Source organism: Phyllostomus discolor, chromosome 1 (assembly GCF_004126475.2).
Source record: "Phyllostomus discolor isolate MPI-MPIP mPhyDis1 chromosome 1, mPhyDis1.pri.v3, whole genome shotgun sequence".
NCBI classification, from domain to species: domain Eukaryota; kingdom Metazoa; phylum Chordata; class Mammalia; order Chiroptera; family Phyllostomidae; genus Phyllostomus; species Phyllostomus discolor.
Genome location: NC_040903.2, coordinates 56,197,926 through 56,213,606, shown reverse-complemented (window position 1 = coordinate 56,213,606; position 15,681 = coordinate 56,197,926). Strand labels below are relative to the sequence as shown.

The following is a 15,681-nucleotide window of genomic DNA, read 5'->3' as shown; positions in this document are numbered from 1 at the left end:
ATAATTCCTTCACCAAATTAGAAGAGTGTTCTTTCATTAATTTTTCTAATAGATTTCCAATTTCTTGCTCTTTCTCTTCTTCTGGCATCCCTGTGATGAGTATCTTGGACCTCCTGAAGTTGTCCCAGAGGCAGGCTCCTTTACATTATCCTCTTTTTTTTTTTTTTAATTCTTTTTTCTTCTTGCTGTTCTGATTGGTTGCTTTTTGCTTCCTTGTGTTCCAAATCATGGATAAATCATGGATTTGATTCTCAGCTTCATCCACTCCATTGCTGTTTCCCTTTGTAAATCATTCTTTATTTCAATTAGTGTCTCCTCCATTTCTGGCTATATCTCGTTGTGTAGTTGAGGTCCTCACTAAGTTTCTTGAGCACCCTTATTACCAGTGTTTTGAACTCTGCATCCGATAGATTCCTTATCCCCATTTCATTTAGTTCTTTTTCTGAAGTTTTGATCTGTTCTTTCATTTGGGGCATGTTTCTTTGTCTCCTCATTTTGGCAGTCTCCCTGTGTTTGTTTCTATGGCACTGCTTTGACTCTGGTCTTGGTCATGTGGCCTAATGTAGGTATCCTATAGGGTCCAGTGGCACAGCCTCCCTTCTCCCCCAAGCTAGGTACTTGACGTGCACCCTTCGTGGGGGCTGAGTACACCCTCCTCTTGTAGTTGATCCTTGGTTACTGTTGGCAGATTAATGGGAGGGATTTACCCAGGTCTGTCAGCTGCAAGGATTGGCTATGACCACTGACCACCAATCTCTGCCCTCCGTGGAGGATCAGCTGTGCAGGAACAGGGTGGTAGTACTCTGACCTGCTCTGTAGCTGTCCACTGAGTGTGCTGGCCCTGTGGGTTTCCCAGGTGGTGCAGACCAAGGTGAGCAGCCCCCACCTGTGTTTTTCCCAGGGCCACCCTGCCTGAGTTATAAAGCAGTCTGAGATGGCTGTTTGTGTGCTGGGCTTGGATATTGCTGGGCATTGGGTTCACTGAGTTCAGCTGTTGCTTGTTTGAGAGGATTAAGGAAGTTGTGGAACATGAGCCAAGACCAGCCATTCATATGGAAAAGCAGCTTGGGTGGGCCTGTAAGTTGGTTGGGGCAGAATCTCTGAGGATCTCCAAGGCAGGTCAAACAGTGTTAGCCAGTTGGATGGAATCTCAGATACAGCACCAGCTTGTGGGCTCTATGGGAGGAGTGTTTAGAATAGGGACAATGGTCTCTGGTCCCCTTGATGCCAGACACCTCAGATGGCAGACGCCTCCCCCTGCACGCTACTGGCACCAGAGAACAGAGGGAGTGAGTCTGAGTAGGTGAGCCCATGTGTATGTTCTTCAAAAGGAACTGCTTGGGGCTCCAGCAGTTTCTTCCACTGACTCTATCCCCACTGGTTTTTGCAGGCAGAAGTTTGCAGGGGCTTATGTTCCTGGCACTTGAACTCTGTGGTGGGGGTCCTGGTGTGGGGCTGGAACTCCTTCCAAGGTATCCCTCCCAAATTTTTCACCACCGCACGTGGTGGGACATGAAGGACCAGCTCGTTCTGTGTCTGCACTCCTCCTGTCAGTCTGGGTGGATGTGGTTTCTTTAATCTGTAGTTGTCAGACTTGTATTTAACTCGATTTCTGACAGTTCTCAGTGATGGTGGTTCTGTATTTTAGTTGTAATTTTGGTGTGGTTATGCAAAGAGGCAAGCCCTATCTGCCTATGTGGCCATCTTGACTGGAAAGTCCTACAAACTGTAACTTTTGCTTGGTTTTCAGAGCTTCTCCCGTGTATTCTGTTTCTTAAAATTAGTCTAAAATAAGGCTCGTGCCAAATAGGCATATTTTGGGGTGACAAATTCTTTTCCACTACAGCTTCTAAGCTACAAAACCTGTAACAGCATGTTACAATACTAAATATTGTAGGCAGTTGTAACACAACAATAAATACTTATGTAATGCACTATACAATGACTTTAAGATGGCCAATATGTCAGCCAGGGGCTAAGATGTCAGTACACATTAGAAATCGTTCAGCTCTATTATAATCTTATGGGGCCTCTGTAATATGTGCACCTTCTTTGACCAAAGGGCTATGTGACACATCATTGTAAAGCAGAAGAGGTAGTATAGTGTCTTGGAAAGAAAAGTGGGCTTAATTCAGAACTCATTTCTTATGTTGATGTGCAAAGAAAGTAATTTTATGCCCTGTGCCGTTTTATAAAGAAATTAGATCAAAGTTTCAAACCTTGACTCTTCTTCTACCTACCTGTGGATAGTCATTCTAACTTTTTTGAATCTCTAGATTTTATGGTATTTAAGATCTTTAACTAGATGAGGGGGGAGGTATCTGAATTTTGGCACCTAAATGACAATACTTTTATGCAGTTAAGTAATTAGTCCCCCTTCCTATTTCAGTGGTTTCAATGATCTGTGGTCAACTGCTGTTCAAAAATATTAAATGGAAAACTCCAGGAATAAAAAAAAATTCTTAAGTTAAATTGTATGCCATTCTGAGTGCCATGAAGTCTCGCACAATGTTGCTTCATCTGCCCTGAACTTGGATCATTTCTTTGTCTAGTATATCCATGCTGTGTAAGCTTTGTGCCCATTCAGTCACGTAGTAGCCATCTTAGTTACCAGAGAGAGAGCGCGAGCTCGAGCATGCACGTGCGCGTTGACCTAACTTTCATTACAGTACATTGTTATAATAGTTCTATTGTATTATTAGTTGTTGTTAATCTCTTACCATGCCTAATTTATAAATTAAACATTATTATAGATATTCATGTATAGGAAAAAATGGTACAGTAACTAACCCCTTGCTTAATTAACACTGTCAGTTGGTTATGTGACTTGAAGTAAAACAATGTGTAATGAAACCACTTTTACTGTAAGCTAATTGATATAAACAAGAGTTAAGTTTTTATTTTATAATGAAACATTGATCAAAATGACGTTGAGAACCTGCTGTATATAGGATTTGGTACTATTTACAGTTTCAGGCTTATACACCTCCATTGGGATGGAGGTGTATATTAATCTTATTATGTAACAATTTAGAACAGCTCTTTGTTATCTTAAAACTCACCGAAGAATAAAAATAATCGGGAAGTCTTATTGTTAGAGCTTTTGCTCTCATCTAGTTTCTATACCATTTGCCAGTGTGACAGAAGCCTGTCTCACCAGCTTTTGACATTTCAGGTTACTACTCCAGTAGTTAAGCAAGGACCAGTTTCACAATCAGCCACACAACAGCAGCCTGTAACTGCTGACAAACCACAAGGTCATGAACCTGTCTCTCCTCGAAGTCTTCAGCGCTCAAAGTAAGTTGATGTTGTGTTGAGACATTTTTTTTCCTTAATGTGGCATAATGCATTGTTTGAATACTATAAATGTGTATGAATAATAGAATTTGATCTTGGAAGAATCCATAGATAATCTTAATTTTATGTATTAAAAATTTACAGAGGCAAATCTGCAACAAATACATTGTTGTCTCTAGTAGTGAAACCTCGGTTATTTTGAGGGAAGTGGCTCTTTCTTTAGAATTGTACTTAGTAAAATTCTAAGCGACTAACAATATGTAACACTTGTACAAAGAGGGCACATGGTTTATAGTACTTTATTTGTAGGAGATGAGACATCATTTTTAACCTCCTCATAGCAGTTTTAGATTTGAGTGTATTGATGAAGCTAAAAATCTCACATCTAAAACTTGGGCCAATATTGCCAATTAGAATGTGTCAGGCTTTCCTATTAGCTTCAGCTCTGCCCCTGTAAGGATCACTTGTCATATAGAGCTGTGTTGTGTTGTCACTTTTCTTTGTTAATGAACAAATACGTTAAATGATTTTTATTTTATTAATTTTCCTATTTTTATTTCTTGCTATGAGGTGGCAAAATAATTCAACTGTTGTTTTATTGTTGTTTTCTAAACAAGCATTTCAGAACTTACACATCCAAATGAGAGTTGTTCCTTTCAAAATAATCACCTTGGGAAGCTGTCTACTTCAGCAATGTTGCCATTGCTCAGAACATTTTTGGGAAATTCTTCTTTTAAATTGTCTTTAGAGGCTGCAGTATTATTTTAAGTATCCTCAGTGATGAAAACTCTTCATCCTTTGGGAGATTTAGTTTTTGGAAATAACTGAAATTCATTCAGAGCCAAGTCTGGTGAAGCAGGTAGGAAATCAACTTGGGTGATTAAATTTTTGGTTTTCACCACCATGTCCCCAAACCCTAGCTTTAAACCATATAGTTTTAAAAGAAGATAACCAGTCTCAGAGTGTTACTTATTTGGTCTTATTTTGCCACTAAACTCATTCATTGCTATCCAATAAAATGCCTATATTTTGCTTCTCATTATTTCACCCTCTGATTCAGTACTTTGTTTTGATGTTAAATGAACAATATATATTTTCCCCTCCTTATCTACATGTATGTAAGATATAATTCAGATGTGCTTTATATCTACAACTGTTAAACTATGACCATTTCTTAGTGACATTCTTAGTAGTTTGTAGTATATGAAGTCATTAGGTTCTGCTGTCAGATTTGGAGAGTACTGTTACTTTTAAATTTGTTTCTGACATTAGTGTTAAAAAGACGTTTCCCCCCACAAGTGTGTTGAGGAATACATGATATAAATAAATATACTTGGAATTTTAAATTCTATTTACTTAATGTTAAAATAACATTTTTCTTAGGTATTTGGATATCTTTAATAGATGGTATTGACAGACAATATCTAGAATGCCTAGAAACTACCTGTAGATACACTATACATTGAATTGTGTTTTCTCTTTCAGTAGCCAGAGAAGTCCATCACCTGGTCCAAATCATACTTCTGGTAGTAACGCATCAAATGCAGCAGTTGTACCACAGAATTCATCTACCCGAACTACATGTTCATTAACACCTACATTAGCAGCACACTTCAATGAAAATCTCATAAAACATGTTCAAGGATGGCCTGCAGATCATGCAGAGAAGCAGGTATGTTACACAATTCACAGCAGATGTTTTACCTTTGGATGACTTTGCAACCCAGGCCCTAGACTGGAAATTGAACCCGTGACCCTTTGATTTTCAGGCTGGCACTCTACCATGGAGCTACACCAGCCAGGGCTGCTGTTGATTTTTAAAGAAAATAATTTTTCCCTTAGACTCACCACTTTTGTGTGGATTTAAAGAAAAATGATTATTCTGTAATCTCGGCATATAGTTCTCAAAAATCGAATGTTTTATTTTTTATATGTAAATGTGTCTTATATTGTATGTGATTTTCTTTAATTACAGGCATCAAGGTTGCGAGAAGAAGCCCATAACATGGGGAGTGTTCACATGTCAGAAATTTGTACTGAATTAAAAAATTTAAGATCTCTAGTCCGGGTATGTGAAATTCAAGCAACTCTGAGAGAGCAAAGGTAAGTTTTTCACTGAAATAATTTTTGTTTCTTAAGCATTATATATCTTAAATCAGAACAAGAACATAACTCTTAAATTTTAACAATGAAATTTCATGTTTCTTTGATATATTGTATCATGTTCTGTAATATTGTAACCTGCGTTTTTATAATTTAATACTGGTGAATGATAATGGCATCTAGATTGTTATTTTTCTTAACCCATGATAAATGTTTATTAGACTTTATTTCTTGCATTATAAGTAAGGTATAGTAATACATTACTTAAAAAGTGAAATTAGCAACTAATTATAAAGGGTCACTCTTGAATTGAGGGGCCTGTTGAATTGAGGGGACTTATCCATTGCCAAGGGTACTTATTTCAGTTCAAATTTCAAGTCACAATTTACATTATGCTTGTATCACCAATAGATCCTTGGAAATTATAGGAAGAGTTCAGTTCAGCCAGTTCAGTGGTATATATTATTGTTTTCATTATTTTCACCTAAGTTCTCATTGTCCCATTTTTCTTAATCTAGTACCTAATCAAGTAAGGGTATCAGCATCTGGTAAATAGCATAGATGCACTTTAAATGGTTTCACATCCTGTCTGTATAAGGTAGTGTTAATCTTGTTATGAAACCACAAATAGTAAAATATCAAAGTTGGGATTTATGGTAAACTTAATTGAGTTTTTATATAATGTCTCAATTACTAAAATACCTGGAGGTATTTTTTTGACTATCAACTGGGGTTGGGTGTGTGTGTGTGTGTGTGTGTGTTTTATATTTGTTTGGTGGGGGTTGGGGTTTTTTTGGTTTTTTGTTTTTTGTTTTTTGTTTTTTTACTCTAGGATTGCTCTGAATGGAATTTTAACATACATAAATTCATTTTGGCTACTTGGATGATTTAGTGTTTAGGAAATTATTCCTTATTGTTTGTTTTGTTTAAATATACATATCTGTGGAACTTTGACTTGGCTTCCTTTTATGAATCTACATTTATAGTCTGAAAACTTCATCAGAAGAATCTCTTGTACCTACGTAGTTAAATCCAGACTTAAGTAGACTTACTGTATTTTAGTTCAGAAAACATGCAGTATATATTTATTTCATGTTTAATATTTACTGTCTTTGTGCGTGTGTGTGATGATGCAGTGAACATTACATTTTAAATCATCTTTATATTTAAATCAGTTGTTGAGAAATTGTTAGAGAACATTTAACTTTTGTCATCCTGATGTAATATATGAGTACATCATCTATTCAGTGATTATTTTATCTGACCTGTAATCAGTTTTTAATTATTTTGTCTTAACTAGTAGTTACTCATTTAAGGTATTTTAAGTTTGTTTTTTTTCCTTTAATATTTATATGACCACACATTTCTAATGTTTTCTTACTTTTTTTTTTTTTCAGGATACTCTTTTTGAGACAACAAATTAAGGAACTCGAAAAGCTAAAAAACCAGAATTCCTTCATGGTGTGAAAATGTGAATAATTGCACATGGTTTTGAGTACAGGAACTGTAAATCTATTGCCCAATCTTAACATTTTTGAGCTGCATTTAAGTAGACTTTGGACCGTTAAGTTGGGCAGAGGAAATGACAAAGGGGATGGGGGTCTGTGAGATTAATTCAGGGGAAAGAGACAAGATTGATTTGTAAAACCCTTGAAATGTAGATTTAATGTAGATGTATTCTTCACATTGTAAATATGTTTTGTAGAGTGAAGCCATGGGAAGCCATGTGTAACAGAGCTTAGACATCCAAAACTAATCAATGCTGAGGTGGCTAAATACCTAGCCTTTTACATGTAAACCTGTCTGCAAAATTAGCTTTTTTAAGGAAAAAAAAATGTGGGAGGGGGGTTTAATTTATCATTCGGAAATCTTGCATTTTCAAAAATTCAGTGCAAGCGCCGGCGATCTGTGTCTAAGGAGATACAATTTTGAACCGTATGGGCAGTGTACAAAATATCGTGAAACAACTGTTTCCACACTTGCACCTGATCAAGAGCAGTGCTTCTCCGTTTGTTTTGCAGAGAAATGTTTTTTCATTTCCCGTGTGTTCCATTTTCCTCTGAAATACTTGATCTGATTTTATCCATTTTTTAAAGCTCCTCTTTTTTCTCCTTTCTTAAGGCACTGTTGCTATGGCACTTTTCTATAACCTTTTCATTCCTGTGTACAGTAGCTTAAAATTGCAGTGATTGAGCATAACCCACTTGTTTGTATAAATTATTGAAATCCATTTGCACCCTGTAAGAATGGACCTGAAAGTACTGCTGGGCGTGTGTGCTAAAAGTACATTGATTGCTCAAATGTAAGGAAATGGCCCAATGAACATGGTTGTGGGAGGGTAAAGAGGAAACAAAGCTAGTCAGATGTGAATTGTATCTGTTGTAATAAACATGTTAAAACAAATAAATTGTTATTTTTCTTTTCCTTTGGTCAAATGCATAATAGAATTGGAACTACCTGGGGATTCTTTACCAGAACTATTCTTGTTGAATATTTATACTTAATTGAAGTAAGTCCTTAAGGGAGGTTTTGTTTAAAGCACATTGACAGGAAATGTGTATAAGATATTTAATGAAATATGAAATTCAACAAGAATGATGAAGTCACTTCCCAAGTGGTTGTCATTTGTTAAACTCTGGTTTACCTGTCTTGCTATTATGACATTTCATTTTGAAGGATGTTTGTGTTGTAGCTAACTGTTCAAGTCTGGTGCTGACTGCTGTTCTTAGCCATCACAAAACGCTAAATTTGTGTAATGGGAGCTTCCTACTGTTAGATGGAAATGGTGGAGAAGCTCAGCTTTGTATATTGTTTTCCTAAAGTATATTAAAATAAAAAAAGAAACTATTGCTACTATAAAATTACCTTGGCTTTTTTTTTTCTTTGCTAAAATATTGGTCATCTGGCCTTAGCATGACACTGCCAGTATTATATCAAATCACAAGGGTTCTTTATGCAGAAAAATCTTAATTTCAAAATCTTACCCAATTCAGAGCCATTTTTTTTTTTCTGTCGAGGCAGATGTATTCAAGTGCTTTCAGAGAACTGCCAGCACCAAGGGCTTATTTTGTGATGTTAGACATTAATGTTATTACATTCTGGGATACTAAAGTTTTGAAATTACTCTTGTGCTTTAAGCATATTTAAAGTATAGAATATAATCAGACTTTTCAATAAATTTTAGAAAGTAAACTGTAAGTGATAGTATGGATGCTATTTCCTAAAATACAAAAATATTCCAATATAATTCCAGTATAAAAAATAATTCCAGTATAAAAAACTGATTTTTTATTGTACTTTAAGCATACTTCTGAAATGTAAGAAGAAACAAATGTCATAAGTTACATCGTCATGAAATGTTTATACCTGAGATTGTTAACACTTGCTGGTCTTGATTAGTGCATGTAAGTGAAACTCTGAAGAGCTATGTTAAGCTAGAACCCTTACTGATGCAGGCCTGTATATCTCCCAGGAAGAAGTAAGCAGTTTGTGATGTGGTAGGCAAAGGTTTCCTGATCAGTTGGTAACCTGACTTGTAATTTAAGGTAAATTTGAATTTGACTTGCTAATAGTTTATTATGGATTTATATCACCTTATTTTTTGCTTTAAAAAGTTTTCATCCCTAAATGAATTGCTTACATATTTATAGAAGATGCCTAATTTGAAATTTCCTGGTGAATTTTTAAACACAGAAAATTAAAATTTTTTGTAGACTATTTTTACAGTATTTGAATCACTTACTCTATAGTAAATTATTTTAAATATTGCACTTTAATACAGACATGGTGTCCAGCCACTAACCTTCTTGAGGTAACCAGGGGACTATTTATTAAAGTAGGCATAGTATCAGAGAATATTCCTTATTTAGTTGGCCTATTGCCATGGCTTTGAAAATATATATATCATTTTGGTGGCACCTTGGTTCAAATAATTTGACATGCAAATATGAATAGCCCCTAGGAAACCCCAGAGGTTTTTAAAAGGGACATATTCAAACTATATTGTAATAAAATGTATTTGTGAAGGTGGGCCTGTTAGAAAGTCTTTACCCTGAAGAACCAGCTTTCCTACTAATTTTTCTTTTGGGTGTAACTAGTTTAACTTTTAATTTTAAAACTTGGTCTGTATCTCCAGATTTTTAGCACTGAAATTCCACGCTTCAGTCCTTTTTAAAGACATCATGCTTTTAATAGTCCAAATGAATGGTTTTACCTTCTAATTTTATATATCTGTTTCTCACACTTGTAAAATCTTTGAAAGGAGGTGCTTAAAACTTTGCAAAGAATGAATTGTTACCCCAATTCAAAAATAATCTATTATGTTTAAACAGCCTTAGCTTTAAGGGATTATTTCCCAGGGGCGGGGGCAGGGCGTGAAGTAAGGTCATTGCAAATCAGAACTATTGTAGTTCTGAATTGGATTTCAATCAGGACTTAACACTACTGTATTTAGATGTGGGGTCTGAATATATGGATTTCTTTTCAATACCTGTAAATATGGCTATATTCTTGTATTTGTACTGAAGTGTACAAAATGACACTAAAAAGTAATAAATATGTTTTGACTATATTGTGCAGTTATTTCAGAACAGCCTGTTTGGAAAATCTTAGAATGCATAATTTGCATTTAAGAAAACCAATACCAGATTACTGCTAGCATTTTAACAGCAGTTGTCATGTGTCAATTGCAATATAATTTCTTAATTGCAGTATTTTAATAAAGAGTTTGGCTTAAAAGTTGGGATTCTTTAGATCCTGTTCTAATTTATTGTACTGTTCCCCCCCCCCCCCCCCATGTCTGAACTTGGTGGGGGGGGGGGTGCCTTAAAATGCAGTCAGCCTAAGTGTTCTCATCTAGGCCCTTGGCTTTCAGAACCCTGCTTAAGGTCAATTTCATTTAAGTTATCTTTAGTCTTGATCCGTTTGAGCTCTCAGCAACAGTTCGGATGCTTGATTTCACATTGTAAGTTCTTTAAAGAGTTCTTGATTTGTCCTTCAGACTTTATTCTCAGTGATTATCACCATGATTCCTTCAGTTTGCTTTATTTTTTTCTCTTATCACCCTCAGTTTCTATTCAAGCCATCAAGATCAACAGGCTCTGGTTTCAAAATGTATTTGGATCTGTAGCTTCTCACTACCTTCATGTTTACCACCCCAGTCCAATTCACAGTCATCTTTGAACCAGGCCAATGCCACGACCTCCCTTACCTTTCTCTCTCTTTGCTTCTGCTGTAATTCACCATCACCACACATACACAATCTATTCTCTATAGCCACCAGAGGGAAATACAAACCATACATTCTTTTCACAGTCCAGTAATTTCATGCTCAAAACAAAATTAAAAGTTGTACTGTGGTTTATGTGTTTAGGCCCCTAAATAACATCACAATCTCATCTACTAGTTTCTCCCTTGCTTCTTGCATGCATTTCCCCCCTCAGGATATTTGCATTTTCTCTCTTTTGACTGTCTGCCCATTCAGTCTCTTCTCAAAGGTCACCTCAGAGAGACCTTTTCCTAATCTCCCATCTAAAAGGACACCATCACTCTTTCACTCTGGTTTTCTTCAAAACAAGTGTGGTATTTAGCACTCCATAAATACTCGTTGAGTGAATTATGAATACTAAAGAGCTATGGATAACTTAAGGAAATTTACAGATTACTGAAAAATTTACTCATTTTGTCTGCTAACCTTAGGAGACAGGAACAGTAACTAGCTTTTTATCCTTTCAAGAAATTATTTACCAGTGATTTGTTACCAAAAACCTAACTGTAAATCCATTTTGTTAGCATTATGAGATGTGGTCTCTCTAAGCAAGGTAATCAGCTGAACCAGTAATAATTAGAACTTCCTGTGAACACATTTTAGGAGTAATAAGCTGATGAGAAGCGAGATGTCACTTCTAATGTAAGCTTGGGGAGATGGAGCAGCAGGAACTGGCCCTGCTTCTGAAGGGCACAGTTGAGTGAGTCACGAGGTTGGGGACTATGTCCTGGTTTCACAAGGGAGAATGCTTTGGCAGTCCTGTATCTTTGGTTCAGATGATGCCTTGTCGTCCAAACAGGCCCTTCTGGCTAATTTTTAGGGCAGAGGTATAGGCAGGAAGCTCAAATCGTTCTAAGATGTGTTGCTAATAGAACATTTGCACCACACATAGCCACCGTATGGAAAACAGCTGGGATTGAGTATTCTCTGCCTTTGTAAAAATTAAAGGTTGACAGCACTTGATGTCAGTATACTTCATAAACACATTTTTTAAAAGATTTTAGGGTGCCTGTTAATTGCCCAGTTTGATCAGTCTATATGGATATGTTGGGATCATAGTAAATTTTCTCATCCATTAAGGTAGTTTTGGGGTTACTACCATAGAGGAGAAAGAATGTAAGGACAGTTTTGGCCTCTTATGTACTATGTATCCCTACCACCTAGAAAAATCACATAGTGGGTGTTCAAATATTTTTGCATAAAATAAGTATGCATTTTAAATACTTTGTAAGGTTGGTCAACTGTGTAATATCTAAGCTTAACATTTTACAAAATACACTTTTTTTTAATTTGGACATTTTTTGCATTACTTTTAGAGGAGAGAGAAATCTTGATGTGAGAGAGCAACATTGATCTGTTGCCTCTCATACATGCAGGGACTGGGCCTTGTATGTACCTGGACCTGGGATCAAGCCTGCATCCCAGGCGTGTGCCCCCACCAGGAAACAAACTCACAACCCTTTGGTTATGAGGCAATGCTCTAACCAACTGAGCCACACGAGCCAGAACAACATCTTCCAAAATATCTTAATTTTAAAAATCCAAATGATTAAAGAGGTGAACTTGAGTGGCTCTGAAATTTCAAGTCAACGGGCTCTTGCTTAAATTTGTCTTTTTTCATTTTGATGATTGACATTTTACTGTCTCTGAGCTAAAACTGTTAAAGTGATAAACAGGAAATACCAATTTTAATAAATTTAATTAGAGCTTTACTAATTAGAACTCTAATTTTTAAAATGCCAACGCACTCTCAGGCTATATCTCTCTATACTTGTTTCGCCCGCACAAGAGTTCAAAGATGCTGTGTAAAATACTGAGGATGGATGCAGGATGAAATAGCTGATGAAATATCCCCATGTTTAACAAAAGTACTTAAAGTACTAAAGTATTTCTCCACAAACATTGAAACGAAGCACAAGCCTGTTCTATAATCTTTGAAAGGTGGTGGCCGGAGGGAAAAAGGAAGGTAGAAAATTCTGGCGTAGATTAGCACATCTAATCATCCCTGAATTAGGGTTCAGTCAGAAAATGGAAGTCACCCTAGGTTTTTATTTCAAAAAGAGGTCATTTCGAACTGGTAAGAGATAAAACTATATGGCGGGCCTGACAGGAGGGACGGACAAGAGAGCTGGGAGTAGGGACAGGTGGAGCAGCTCTTCTCCAGGGGTGTGGATCCACAGAAAAGAGCCACCGACAGATGCTTTGTGAATCAGCAGGTGAAACCGGGGCCTGCCTGCCCGTCCCCTTTCCCCCCAGTTCTGTCTCTGCCTACATTGGCAGAACTTAGCCAGAAGGAAAAATATGAGAGTTTGTGACACTCTTTGCAATGCTAAGAAAGGGGAAAAAAAGGAACCTGGGAGCTAACAAGCAAGTATCCAGCACAACCTGCCCTCACTAGGAGAAGAACAAGGGAAGAGAGAAAGTATGCCAATTTGAGCAATATTTCCTAACAAGATAATGGAGTAATGTCTATGAAATCCTAAGAACTGTCTAAAAATATATTGTAATTTAAATAGTTAAAATATAAAAGACAACAGAAGACTCACTGGACCTCAATAACTCAGAGAATCTAACCAAGAGATAAGAATGGTAGTAAAAGTACTGTTGGCATTAGGGAAGTGACTTACACATGCAACTACAGAACGATGGAGAATGTGGCACATGGGTGTAGGAAAATGGCAATGTTTAAATAGTAAACTGGGGGGGTGGTGAGAGGATGAGAGGAAATACAAGTGCATTTGAATAACATTTTCCAAGATAATTTTTTAATCCTCACCTGAGAACATTTTTTGCATTATTTTTAGAGGGAGCAGGAAAGAAACCTTGATGCTAGAGAGCAGCATTGATTGATTGCCTCTCATACATGCCAGGAGTTTTGTTTTTTTATTTCAATTTTTTATCTTTGGAGATGCAGTGTTCACTGATCTATGAAAGGTACTATGCACTAAGCAAATCAGTATCTTGCTCTAGTGAAGCTTACATTTAAGTGAAGGCAAGAACAAAATTTGAAAAAGTAAATGCACAAAAACTTTAGAATTCAATACACAATAAATACAGAAATAATTGCTGTGGAAAGAAGGAAATCTTTCCTTTATGAAGGCATGGATAGACCTGGAGAACATTATGCTAAGTGAAGTAAGCCAGCCAGAGGAAGATAGGTACCATATGATTTCCCTCACACGTGGAATCTCATGAGCAAAATGAACCAACAAGCAAAATAGTGACAGACTCATAGCAGGTCAACAGCTGTTGGGGGAGGGGTGCTGGTGGGGGTTGAAGGGATTGGGCAAAAATGATAAAACTCATGGGCACCAGCAACTGGTGATTGCCAGGGGAAGGAGAGAGAGAAGGGGGATAAATGGTGATGGAAGGAGACTTGATTTGGGGTGACGTACAAAAAACACCGTACAAAAAAATCGTGTAGAGGAATAAATCATGTAGAGTGAAAAAGCCCATTTGACATACCTCATCTTCAATTAAACTCTTGAACACAATGTATTACATTTTCTGTGGTTACTTTCCCCATGTGTTTTATGTTTGTATAACCACATGTGCATATAAGTAAATGCACACACCCTCTTTTTTCACACATACAGCATATTATGTATACTATTGTACAGCTTGACTTTTTTACTTAGCAGTATGTCTTGGAAATCATTTCATTGTATAAAGAGCTTTTATATACTTTTTAACCAGCTACATAGAATTTTATTGCATTGATGCACCTTAGAAAATCTGTTTTAACCCAAATGTAAACATAATGTGTTCTCAAGCTTTTTAATTGTTGCCAGTATTAAAGGAGAAAAAATGGTTAAAAAAATAATAAAGTAATTAAGAGACCTTACAAATGTGTAAAGGTGAAGGGTTTTAGATCATGTAGTTATGAAAAGCCTGCCTGAGGATATGAGCTTAGCTGAGACCTGAGAAATGAGACAAGACAGTCATATGAAGTTCAACATTATACCATGGTGAATGACAAAACATTAGAAGCAGTACTATAATATTGAGACTGTCACCTTTGTTATTTTCAATACTGTTTGGGAGATGCTAGCCAATGCAATTAGACAAAGAAAAGAGCTGTAAATATGAGATAGGAGGAGGGTAAATTACAATTATTTTCACTTATCTGTATTTGGAAAATGAAAAGTATTAAAAGTATTCAGTAAGAGCTAATTACAAGTTTAATATGCAAACATCAATAGCTTTGCTACCTAGAAAATAGAAGTGAAGGTTTACTATGGCAATTAAATCAAGACGTATAGAATAGTCTCTTTAATAAATGGTGTTGCAAAATCTGAATATTCACATACAAAATAATGAAATTGAGCCCCTATTTTACACTGGTCACAAAAGTTCACTTGAACTGGATTAAAAACTCAAATGTAAGACCTGAGAATTGTAAAACTCCTAGGAAAAAGCACAAGGAAAATCTTCACGCAGTAGGTCTTGGCAATGATTTTTTTGGATGTGACACCAAAACCACGAACAACAAAAGCAAAAATCAGTAAGTGAAACTATATCAAACTAAAAAGCTGTACAGCAAAAGAAATAACAAAATAAAAGGCAGTCAGCAGACTGAGAAAATATTTGCAAGTCATATATGACAAGAAGTTAATATCCGAGTGCTGGGGTTCTGCCCTCGCTGGGCCGCCGCCCCCTCTGGGCTGCTGCCCCCTTTGGGCTTCTACCATGGAACTCAGCGCCCAGTACCTCCGGGAGAAGCTGCAGCGGGACCTGGAGGCATATCACGTGGAAGTGGAGGACACGACTCCCAACCGTTGCGCGTCCAGCTTCCGAGTCCTGGTGGTGTCCGCCAAGTTCGAGGGGAAGCCGCTGCTTCAAAGACACCGGCTGGTGAACGCGTGCCTAGCAGAAGAGCTTCCGCATATCCATGCCTTAGAACAGAAAACCCTGACCCCAGAACAGTGGGCCCATGAGCAGCAGAAATAAGGGACCAGGACCTGCACAGCCATTAAATTATGAATCAGCCCCCCCGCCCCAAAAATACATGAGCA

At 36.9% G+C, this 15,681-nt stretch overlaps 2 protein-coding genes across 4 annotated transcripts in view; both read left to right on the top strand.

The window, feature by feature from the left end:
• Positions 1–9,968, top strand: part of WAC (WW domain containing adaptor with coiled-coil) — a 93,146-nt gene extending 83,178 nt beyond the window's left edge. For 2 of the 3 annotated variants that reach the window (XM_028507023.2, XM_028507020.2), the window contains exons 11-14: positions 3,176–3,297; positions 4,783–4,969; positions 5,273–5,400; positions 6,798–9,968. In XM_028507023.2, coding sequence (XP_028362824.1) covers positions 3,176–3,297; positions 4,783–4,969; positions 5,273–5,400; positions 6,798–6,867 — 507 coding nt within the window. In that variant the 3' untranslated portion in view covers positions 6,868–9,968. The remainder of the gene's footprint in view (positions 1–3,175; positions 3,298–4,782; positions 4,970–5,272; positions 5,401–6,797) is intronic. The other variant, XM_028507019.2, reaches the window with a different exon arrangement.
• Positions 9,969–15,293: 5,325 nt separating this feature from the next.
• Positions 15,294–15,654, top strand: LOC114492798 (bolA-like protein 2). The gene has a single exon (XM_028507338.2). The coding sequence runs from the start codon at positions 15,356–15,358 to the stop codon at positions 15,614–15,616; it is 261 nt and encodes an 86-aa protein (XP_028363139.1). The 5' UTR covers positions 15,294–15,355; the 3' UTR covers positions 15,617–15,654.
• The last annotated feature ends 27 nt before the right edge of the window (positions 15,655–15,681 follow it).